This window comes from Sturnira hondurensis, unplaced genomic scaffold, assembly GCF_014824575.4.
Source record: "Sturnira hondurensis isolate 20B ecotype Veracruz unplaced genomic scaffold, ASM1482457v3 Scaffold0009906, whole genome shotgun sequence".
Taxonomy (NCBI): Eukaryota; Metazoa; Chordata; class Mammalia; order Chiroptera; family Phyllostomidae; genus Sturnira; species Sturnira hondurensis.
The window spans coordinates 1,454,423-1,466,820 of record NW_028082537.1 but is presented as its reverse complement, the minus strand read 5'-3'; the positions used below and the strand labels follow the sequence as shown (position 1 = coordinate 1,466,820).

General features: G+C 35.2%; 1 protein-coding gene across 9 annotated transcripts in view; it reads right to left on the bottom strand.

Moving 5' to 3' along the window:
• MLLT10 (MLLT10 histone lysine methyltransferase DOT1L cofactor) overlaps positions 1-12,398 on the bottom strand; it is a 251,441-nt gene that overhangs the window by 73,640 nt on the left and 165,403 nt on the right. For all 9 annotated transcript variants that reach the window (XM_037058099.1, XM_037058098.1, XM_037058097.1 and 6 more), the window contains one exon: positions 3,667-3,919. In XM_037058099.1, the coding sequence (XP_036913994.1) occupies positions 3,667-3,919 (253 nt within the window). The remainder of the gene's footprint in view (positions 1-3,666; positions 3,920-12,398) is intronic.

Genomic DNA, 12,398 nt, shown 5'->3' with positions numbered 1-12,398 from the left:
TGTAGCAAAAAAAAAAAAGAAAGAAAGAAAAGAAAAGAAGGGGGGTGGGGGGAGAAAGGAAGTACAAAGGGGAGGGGTAGGAAAAGGAAAAATTGGATGCAAAAGTTCCCATGAGCAGTAGAAATGATATAATCATCAAAAAAAGAGTGAAAAAAATTAACTATAAAACTTAGGACATCACTTACATAATAAAGGTAGATTTTTTAAAGGATTATTACTGAAAACAAGTTTATCTACAAAATTATCTTTAAAAATACTTGTCACTTTATAGTTATAGAATTTAATTGTAAACTATTACTTATATAATTACCAAGATATAAGAAGTACTTTATTTAACCTACCCTTTACCATGGCAGCATTCCTCAATTCTCCCCCAAATATGTGTATGCTTGGGGAAGGATTGAAGAACAGCAATATATCAAGAAGACACTGACAAAACTATAACTGGACTTGGAATGACATGGGGAACTTCTTTTTCAATTACTGAAGACATAATTATAAAATGTTCCCAACATACAGTAAGAACCAAAAGATGTTTTGTAGGTTTTAAGTTGTTCTGATATTCTAGATAATGTAGGTGAATGTTGTTTGTTACTCAGTTAAAGCTACCCTACCAAAACAGAGATTTAATCAAATAATAATGATCACATAGAACTTAATTTATATACATTACATTCTTCCAGTCCGCTTCTCATGGAGCTGCACAGAGCAAAGAAACCAGCTACTAAAATTTTGCTATTGTTTTTTGAAAGTAAAGTCACAGGAAAGGCTCTCTTCTCATGAACCTCTTTCACAACTGCTTATTCTTTCCATACTCTTTAGGTAAAGACCATTTGTAGCTCTCATGTCATTATGAGCTGTAAGAACCTCAGGTTCTTATTTGCCATATTTTGCTGTGTGTAATGCACACTTATCCCCCCAGATTTTTGAGGGAAAAATAAAGATGTATATTATACATGGGTAGTACCTGAAATACCTTGTATCTGTTCTTGTGTTTTGTAATTATTTGTTAGATAAAATTTCTTGTACCATAGTACGTTCAAAAATAAGAGCGAAAATTCCTTTATAATACAGAAAACAACTACCTAAATGTAAATAAATAAAAAATTGAATTAAGAAATTAAAGCAAAATATTTTTTCTTGAAAGTTCAGGCCAAAAATGTGGGTGCAGACTATATACAGAAGCACATTACCCACAGCAAAATATTGTGCCTGGCAGAAAAATAATACGGTTGGGATGAAACAACAGTTTGGCTCCTCATCCCATCATACCAAATCCTCTCTTCAGGCTTGCCAAATGAAATTAACTTAGTTGTGAACATAGATCTAAATATATTTCACGAAATTAAACTATGTCTTATTTTAACTAATGGATTTAGAAAGAAAAGCCCCAAATAAAGTGTTTACTACAGTGGGAAGGAGATTTCAAGCCAAGTGTTATTTTGTTATTTTATTGCAGAGCATATTCATAAATAACCATACATAAATCCACCTAAAATTTATAAAGACATTTTTTCCTAACACACAAGAACTTCTTTTTAAAATATAAAGGTTTTAATTTTGAAATTTTAAGCTCCTCTGAAATGGCTTATTGAAAAAGAATATTAATAGTTTAAAATTTAACTTTTTCAAGACAATATCTGTTTTATGCATTTATAAAAGTACTTGTTCCTATGTATGCATTTTTGGGCTATGTCTATATAGAAAATCATATATATTAAGATGACATTTACATTACAGCAATCATTTAAGGATAACTGCCATTTGCCACTTAATTAGTAGCTTCGAGGAATTTCTTTGTTAGCCATTCTAATCTATCATTATCTGTCTTTTTTCCTACACATTTGTGTTTGTACAGCTGCTGTTAAAAGCACAATACAGTGTAACAAATACTTTAAATTTAATCTATTCAGTACTTTCAATGCTTATTTTCTAAAACTCACATACTACCTGCACTGAAAAAAGAAAACCGATTATCTTAAATATCCTACCTTTATATTTCACCTTTTATAGACTATTACCTCAGGTATAAGAAATAAAAAAATAAAAATATTTACTACCCATGTCTTAACAGAGGCAGGAAAAGACTCAATGTTGTGAAACTTAAGAAAATGAGAGATTTCTTTTCTAAATGAACAGTACTTCAAAGATATATTAAAAACTCAAAAATACAATTTCTATAATGGAAAATAAGTTCTTAATTGTACGGATGACTGAATTCTCCTAATATCACAATTTAAAATGTGAATAAAGTTACATTAAAAATTAAGGTTTTACTATTTATTTTCCACAGTGGCATAAAAAACTGACATAAAGTAAACTTACCAAAATAAAACAACAAGTTTGGCATTTTAGTTCTTTTCTATTTGTCTATTTTTGGTATTGTAAGTCAAAATTAGAAAAAGGATTTTTAAAGATCTCAAAGCCCAAAATAACTATTAGTTTAAATATATAAATATAGTTTTTAATGAGATCAGCAGACTACATAAACTTTCTACATCTTCACATTATATCTTGGAAGATTTTGAATACAATTTTTATTATTAGCAAAAGCTTCAATAGGGTAAAGAAAAGGACCATGGCCCACCCTCTCATTTACTCCCAGAGAGTAAAAAAAGATGGGAGCGGGGAGTGGGGGGGGGGGGCACGGCGGCAGCAGNAAAAGATGGGAGCGGGGAGTGGGGGGGGGGGGGCACGGCGGCAGCATTTACTGTACATCTTACTAATATATTTCTTTCAACCAGTTTTAACATTTATATATCTCAAAATATTTGTGTTCATGCTAAGAATTACAGAAAGTAGCCCTGGCTGGTGTGGTTCAGTGGATTGAGCACTGGCCTGATAAGCAAAGGGGTTGCTGGTTCGATTCCTGGTTGGGACACATGCCTGGGTCATAGGCCAGGTTCTCTGGTGGGGGACCACATGAAAGGCAACTATACATTGATGTTTCTCTCCCTCTCCTTCTCCCTGCTTTCCCTCTCTCTAAAAATAAATAAATAAAATCTTAAAAAAGAAAAAAAGAATTACACAAAGCTAAAATCTAGAACATAGGTCTAACATATTCTAAAGTTTAGCCGAGTTACTCATATAAAACACAGCATGCCCAGTCAATTTTCAATTTCAGTTACACGAATTATTTCTCAATTGAACATGCTGTAAATATAGCTGTGTTACCAAAAGATATGTAGGCTGAGCAAAATTCTACTTTAACATCAAGCTTTATAATGCATTAATAATCAATAACACTGTTTACTGAGAACTATTGAGATCCCCTAGAAAATTACCCAATGCTTATTTACGTTCTAAAAATATATACCTTAACTGTTTTAGTATATAATTAGGAAAGGTAAATAAAAACATTCATTAAAAAAGATGACTATCCTATTAACAGAAAGCAAAACTGCAGCTTTTGTTGCTTTTCTCCCCAAACTTAATTTTATTCCATATCTATTTAAATATTAAAATTATAGTTCAACTTTAGAAGGACATGTCATAATATAAAAAGAAAGCAAGTCCCAAAAACATTTTAACAAGAAACACTAGCCTTGTAAGTAATCTTACTACAACACTAGTTATAAACAGTAAAAAGCAAATTCTTTTACAAAACTTAACTATTATTGATCATCATAAGAATAAGTATTTTAACTAAAATACTGTAATTAATACCTTGCTGGAAAGGGCTAGCAGCTGACACAGTAGTTCCTGGATTTCTTCCACCAGGCTTTCTTCCCCTTTGACCTGAGCTGTGAGTTGAAGATTTCTTCCCTTTGCCCTCTGACCCTCTAGACTCTGAAGCTTCTTTTCCACTAGTTGTATGTGCAGAAACTTCCTGAAAATTTGCATTTGTAAATCGTGCTGCAGTATCTTCCAAGCGCTTCAATGATCCAGATATAGAGTTGCTGCTAGTGCTTGTATAAGTCTAACATTTTCATTGAGAAAGAAAGGAAAAGAAAAAACACTGATTATAATTTGGTTACAGATAATTAAAAAACGGTAGCACATTAATAATAACAAACAACTATTGGACTTGTAATGTAACATGAAAGTTTCTGTTACAAAAACAAATGATTCCACCTAAGCATTATGTAAACACTATTGGAGTCTGTTACAAATGCTCTTTTAAAAAATGCAGGTAACTTATAGCTGTTTGAGCATCGAATTGCAGCAATCAGTAAAAATACATATTAGTCCTATTTATTCAGTGACATATAGTAAACAATACAGAAAACATTTGTTTCTGAAACAACAGCATTCTCAACAAGAACATACTACACTTCCCACACATGAAATTAAAATCAGCCTTATTGTTCAGCTCAGGAAGGCAACAATTAGAAGTGAAGTGCCACAAACTGATTAGAGGAATATAGCCGTGAGATTAAAAGGACAGAGCTAGCACAGGTTAGAGCAAAAATTGATATATTCAGGTGAAGTCTGCTTTTCAAAAAGAAAGATTAAAGCCTTTGTAACACAAAGTATTTCTTCCAAGCACTAAGGTATAAAGCTATATTTTGCAGTTAAGATTTTTAAAACTTAGACTTCTGGCCAACATGGAGGCAAAGGTAGACCCACTGTGTCTCCTCCCACAAACAAAATATAGACAACAATTTAGAAACAAAATAACAACCAGAACTGATAGAAAATTGAACTGTATGGAACTCCAACAACCAAGGAGTTAAAATAGACACATTTATCCAGACCAGTAGAAAGGGCAGAGTGGGGCGGAAAGGAAGAGTGGGGCAGCTGGGCACAGAGGGATCAAGGCAAAAACAGCCAGGGCACCAGGCTGGCAAAGCAGCAGATGACAAATCCGGGGCGCACAACACAGCAGTGGGTGGACCATGGGCTCACAGGCGGCAGCTGGTGGACAGTGGTCGCGGGGTGGCAATACGCATTCCTAGGGAGGCAGCAATTGTGAAGTGTGATATGGCGGGCAGGGCAGTTGGCTGACCAGCCAGTCCCGCACTGGCACACAGATAAACAAGATGACACTGGGGAGCGAGACAGACCGTGCAACCGAGGGTCCTAGCGATGGGAAATAAAGCCTCAAAACACCGATTAAAAACACCTGTGGAGGTTGAGGCAGCAGGAAAGACTCCCACCCTCAAAAGAGAGTTCATTGGAGAGACCCACAGGGACCTAAAATATACACAAACCCATCCACCTGGGACTCAGCACCAGAAAAACCCAGTCTGCTTGGGGGAAGAGGCGGAAAAAATTGAAATCCGACAGAGAGTGGGTCAACACTCATTGTTCACTTTTGGACCTCGCCCTCATATGCAGCGTCACAAACCAAGGACAGGGGTAGCCCAACCCTGGTGAATACCTAAGGCTCCACCCCTTACTACATAGCAGGTGCAACCAGACCTGCCCCCCCCCCAAATGGCTCAATCAGAAGAACAGATCAAAGCCCCAGAGCCAATACATCTAAGCAAACAAGAGACAGCCAACCTATCACATGCACAGTCCAAAGCACTGGTGATCAGGACACTCACAGAATTGCTCGAATTTAGTTGCAAATTAGATGAAAAAAATGAAGGGTATGCAAAGAGAAATGAAGGAAAATACACAGGGAACCAATAGTGATGGGAAGAAAACAGGGACTAAAATCAATCAAGTGGGCAAGGTGGAAAAAATAAACAACCAAACAGAAAAAAAATGAAGAAACAAGAATTCAAAAAAATGACTAGAGGCTTAGGAACCTTCAGGACAACTTTAAACCTTCCAACATCAGAACTATAGGGGTACCAGAAGGGGAAGAGGAAGAGCAACAAGTGAAAACCTTATCTGAACCAATAATAAAGAAAAACTCCCCCAGTCTGGCAAAGGAAATAGACTTCCAGGAAGTCCAGGAAGCTCAGAGAGTGCAAAAGAAGCTGGACCCAAGAAGGAACACACCAAGGCACATCATAATTATATTTGATTAAAATGAAGGAGAGAATCCTAGAAGCCAAGATTAAAATGAAGGAGAGAATCCTAGAAGCAGCAAGAGATAAGAAGACAGTCACCTACAAAGGAGTACCCATCAAACTGTCAGCTGCTTTCTCAAAAGACACCCTTACAGGCAAGAACGGGCTGGAAAGAAGTATTCCAAGTCATGAAAGGCAAGGACCTACATCCAAGATTGTTCTATCCAGCAAAGCTTTCATTTAGAATGGAAGGGCACATAAAGTGCTTCTAAAATAAGGACTTTAGTTCAAGGAGTTCATCATCACCAAGCCCTTATTATATGAAATGCTAAAGGGACTTATCTAAGAAAAAGTAGATAAAACATATTAACAGTAAAATGACAACAAACAAACAGAAAAACTGAGCATACAACTAGAACAGGAACAGAACCACAGAAATGGAGATCACATGGAGGGTTAGGAACAGGGGAGTGGGAGAAAGGGAGAGGGGGAAAAGGGCAGTAGATGTTAGGTAGAAAACAGACAGGGGGAAGGCAAGAATAGTATGGGAAATGTAGAAACTAAAGAACTTATGGCACATGGACATGAACCAAAGGGGAGGCAATGTGAGTGGGAGGGGGTATGCAGGGTGGAGGGTAATAAGGGGCAAAATTGAAACAACTATAATAGTATAATCAATAAAACATATTTTTAAAAAATGTTATCTTAAAAATATTATTATACACTAAAATAGATTCTCAATCATCCCCTTGATTTACATATGTTATGGAAAAGAGCAAAATAAAGATTTGTTTAAACAATTAGTTTCCAGTTTATAATCATTTTAATACAAGGTGAGTACAAATATCAACTAATCAAATGATTATGAGAATGAGAAAATGTGTTGTACCAGATGTACATTAATTAATGGGCTTGAAAATAAAAGGTTTATAAAGTCCACCGGGTCAAGGACTTTTGTTGTTTTAAGTTCACTAAGTACACGAAATATAACTACCCCTAAATTTCTGATTAACAGATAAATTAAGAAATATTTTTCTAATACATATAACTGAGAATGATGAAATACAAATTAAAAATCTAAAAATATTAAAAACTGAAATTTTCCCAAATATAATTACCACTCAATAATAACCATCATGTAAATTTAAAAAATGAGAAAATGACAATGAAATCAGGTTTCAAAATAGTTGGCATTTTTTACCACAATCAATATTCAGAAAGAAAAATAAGAGAAGACTCAGAAAAAAAAATAAGTGTTTTGAAAACTAAATGTTCTTAGATTACCGGCCAAGATGGAGGCACAGGTAGACATACTATGCCTCCTCACACAACCAAAAGAAGAACAACAAATTTAAAAACAAAAACCAGCCAGAACTGACAGAAAGGTGAACTTTATGGAAGTCTGACAAACAAGGAGGTAAAGAAGAAACATTTATTCAGACTGGTAGGAGACGGGCAGCCAGGTGGAGAGGACTCTGGGAAAGGCAGCAGCTGGAGAACCCGGGTGGGCAAGACAGCAGCTTGCAGATGGGGCAGTCCCACATTTGCGTGCAGATAAAGCGGCATGAACAACTCAGGAGCCAGACAGACCCCAAAAGCCAGGGCTCCGGCACGGGGAAATAAAGCCTCAAACCTCTGACTGAAAACATCTATGGGGGTAGAGGCGGCAGCAGAACTCCCAGCCTCACAGAAGAATTCGTCAGAATTTGTTGGAGACCCACAGGGTCCTGGAACATATACAAATCCACCCACACAGGAATCAATACCAGAAGGGCCAATTTGATTGTGGGTAATAGAAGAAGTTACCTGAAAACTGGCAGAGAGAGGAGCAAGAGAAGCTGTTCCCTTTTGAACCCCTCCCCCACATACAGTGTGACATACAGCATCACAACCAGCAACTTGTTCCGTCCTAGTGAACACCTAAGGCTCTGCCCGTTACTACATAACAGGTGTACCCAGACAAAAACAAAAGCAAAAAAAAAAACAACTGCCCAAATGAAAGAACAGTTCAAAGCTCTAGTAGAAAATACAACTATGTGACACAGAGATAGCCAACCTATCAGATGCACAGTTCAAAACACTGGTTATCGGATGCTCCAGAAACTCACTGGGTACTGCAACAGCATAAAAAAGACCCAGACAGCAATGAAGGAATAAAGAAAATATCTACAGGGAACCAACAGTGATGAGAAGGAAACCAGGACTCAAATCAACAGTTTGGAGCAGAAGGAAGAAAGAAACATTCAACTAGAACAGAATGAAGAAACAAGAATTCAAAAATATGAGGAGAGGCTTAGGAACCTCCAACATCCAAATCATGGGGGTGTCATAAGTATAAGAGGAAGAGCAAGAAATTGAAAACTTACTTGAAAAAATAATGAAGAAGAACTTCCACAATTTGGCAAAGGAAATAGACTTTCAAGAAGTCCAAGAAACTCAAAGAGTCCCAAAGAAGTTGGACCCAAGGAGGAATACACCAAGGCACATCATAATTACATTAGCCAAGAAAAAAGATAAGGAGAGAATCTTCAAAGCAGCGAGAGAAAAGGTAGCTGTTTCGTACAAAGGAGTTCTCATTAGACTATCAACTGATTTCTCCAAGGCAAGAAGGGCCTGGAAGGAAGTATTCCAAGTCATGAAAAGCAAGGACCTACATCCAATTGCTCTATCCAGCAAAGCTTTCATTTAGAATGGAAGGGCAGAGAAAGTGCTTCCTAGACAAGTAAAAATCTAAAGGAGTTCATTACCGCCCTGCCCTTATTATATGAAATGTTAAAGAGACTTATCTAAGAAAAAGATAATAAAAAATATGAACAGTAAAATGACAACAAACTCACAACTATCAACAACTGAACCTAAAAACAAAAGTAAACGAAAACAAAAACAAACTATGCAAACAACTTAGAACAGGAACAGAATCACAGAAAAGGAGATCGCACGGAGGGTTATTAATGGGGAAGTAGGTGGGAGCGAGGGGGAAAAGGTACAAAGAATAAATAGCATAAATTGTAGGTATGGTAGAAAATAGACAGGGGGAGGTTAAGAATAGTATAAGAAAAAAAATAGTATGTAGAAGCCAAAGAACTTACATGTATGACCCATTGACATGAACTACAGGGGGGGAATGTGGCTGGGAGGGTGTGCAGGGTGGAGGGGAATGAAGGGGGGGAATGGAACAACTGTAATAGCATAATCAATAAAATATATTTTTTAAAAACCTAAATGTTCTTTACTACTACTTTTCCACTACTGCTTCCTGGTACTTCTTCCACCACACATCATCTCACTGCTAATAACAAATTCTCATCATCAAATATGAGACATTATCTCATAAAAACAAACTATAATCACTAACCTAACAAACTATAATCCATAAATAAGAATAAAGGGTTTGATATAAATTTCAGAAGAGACGCACTCTCATTTAACAATGGTTAACCTTCATGAATTATTTCAGAAACATGAACCCATACTCGGCAGGTCATTTGGAAACCACCCACTTCACTTGTCAAATAATTTTCCCCAGTAACACAAGTGACCCTGAGGTTCTCCACCCAGCTCGTATCTGACCCTAGTGAAGTTTACAAGTCATCTAAAGAAAACACAGCGGTGTTCTTCATGTACCAAAAAAAGTACTTTGTTCATGTACCTAGTAAGGAAAGGAGAAATAACTGAGTAAGGTATCAAAAACAGAATATACTATTTGTTTCCACCTACCAGTTAAATTAGGGTTGGTAAAGTTTCCCATTCACTTAACAGAATTTACTTGTTTACCCTGGAGTATAAATATGTCCAGAAATCTAATGAAAACATGACATTTGGAAGAAAAGATATTACAAAGAAAGCAATAAATAAAGATTAAGAAAATTTCAGTGACAAAAGTCTTATTAAAAAAAACTACAGTTGATACGCAATATTATATTAGTTTCAGGTATACAACATAGTTCTTAGATACTTAAACCTTCTGACATAGCATTTTATTTTTAATAAAACTTGGACACCTTTTAAGTTTCAAAAGGTATCACAGACTTCTAAACAAACCCACAAAAAAAAACCTTTAGCTGAGAAGTTCAACAGTTAAAAAATATCACACTTAATTAAAAGAAAAAAAAAGGTTACATAATTTTTACTCAAAGAAAGACCTCTACCTTAACTCCATGTTTGTAAATTAACTTAAGAGTATTTTTCTGTAATATCATGTTGAAATAATATGGCACTGTGAAGTTCTATTACAAACATAGAGTCAACTCAAAATCAAGGTGTAGAAAGAAGTAAAAGAAGGTAGTGAGTGAGATAAAGCTCAAAGAAACATAGTAAGTATGCCTAAAACACAGATCTCGTTTCCTCAGTTTCACAACCTTAATAACTCTTAATATTGCTATCTCACTGCTCTGAGAAAAGCTGTACTGCTTATAAGTACATATTTTTCATGCAAGTTGACCCATAAATTGCAAACTAACTATTTCAACTGTTATTCAACTGAATAAAACATGGCCTTTTTTCCTTTTCCACTAGAGATAAAACTGGATATTTGACCATACTGAGAGTCTCTAAAGAAGGGCATAAATACTTTGGTCTACATTGTGACTTACAGGCAACTTAATGAATTCTTTAAAACAGTCAGAGTATATATAATTTTTGTTTCATGGCTAACTGTAATTACATATCCTCTGATTAGATACAACACCAACGTACAACTAAAAACAAGAAGCATTTCCTACTTCAACCAAAATTTTTTAATTAGACTCAAAATTCAACAGTCACTCTATAAAAGATAAACAAAGAAACAGCAGTTATTCTTTTGTCCTTACACTATTCTACAAGGCTCTGTAATCCACATTCAGGAGAAGGAAGCAGAGAGAAGAGGAACAATCACGATGAAACATAATAATACTGGCTTTTTAAATTTATGTCCTAATCTAAAGTGCCTTGTAAAAGCCACAAATTTTTCGTTAACCCAACTCTAACAGCCTAGTGCATAAGCTATCAAACACGAAACACAAAAAGGAGACTTTAATTAGGGGAAAGGAAGGAACAGTCTGGTGATCTGTTAGAACCTAATTCACATGTTATTCGAGTACAAAAAAGAAGAGTGGGAGGGGAAAAAATAACTTAAAAGAAGAAGCATAAAAACTGCAAAATTTAGTGAAAACTATAACCTATAGATCAACCAACCTCAAGTACAAGAAACATGGAGAAAACTCTGAATGCACATCATGATAGAACTGCTAATTACTAAAATCCAACAACAAAGAGAAAATGATAACCGCAGCCAGGGGTTAAAATTTAAAAAGATGCCTTATGGGCTAAGAAACAAAGATAAGGATGAAACGAGATTTCTTGTAGAAACAATGTAAGCTAGAAGCCAGAAGAGAAAAATCTTTAAAGTACAGTACTAAAAAATGAAACCACCATCATAAACCTAGAATTCTATAGTGAGCTAAAATAACCTTCAAGAAGCAAAAAACTAACTAACAAAAGCAAAATAACTGATTTTCAGTTAAAAAAAAAAAAAACTGAAAGAACTAATCACCAGCAGATCAACACTACAGTAAATGATAAAGACTGTTTTCTAGGCAGAAAAGCAACAAAGGAAATGTGCATCTACACAAAGTAATTAAGAGCACTAGAAACAGTACTTACATGAGTAAATATAAAGACTTTTTAATTATTTAAATCTCTTTATAAGTTAATTTATGATTTGAGGAGAAGATATTAACTGTGAGATTTATAAAATAGGCAAAAATTTTAAAATGAATCAGTAAGAATACATAAATCAGTAAGAATACAGAGAATTTAAAAAGTAGCAATCAACTTGAACTGACATTTATAGAAAAGCTCCATACAATGAGGACAAAATAAACACGTATTCTCTTGAAATGCACATAGGACATCAAACAACATAATCTGTATTGTGTCATTTCTTTTTAAATCTGAGAAATTTTAAAAGAACTTAAATGATACAAAAATATTAAAATGGAAACTACAAGAAGACATATGAAAAATCCCAAAATGGTTGGAAATTTACACACTTCTAAGTAACCTATGGGTCAAAGAAGAAAGAAATCAAGAGGAAATAATAGGGTATTGTTTACCTAAATAAAAATGAAAATAAAACACATCAAATTTGTAAATCATACTGAGAACAAAGTTTAAGCATTAAATCCCTATCATTAGCACTGTGGATTCTGGTTCAGCATGTAAGGAACTTGGGTTTTCATTCCATCCTAACAAGAAAAGGGCTGAACTCGAAAATCAACAGCTCTTCTTAGATCCCTTGAAGCAGTGAGATCACATGGCAAATCACTGCCCCAAAGATTAGAGAGACAGGCACACGGATACAGAAATCACAATATAACAACAGAAACCTCCATGGGAACCAATATCAGAATGAAAAAAACCCTCAACTATAATTGAAAAATTGCTGAAGACTCACTGTAGACAAGTCTGAGAGAGAAAAACTCCAGCAGGACTCAGTCATATGAAAACCCT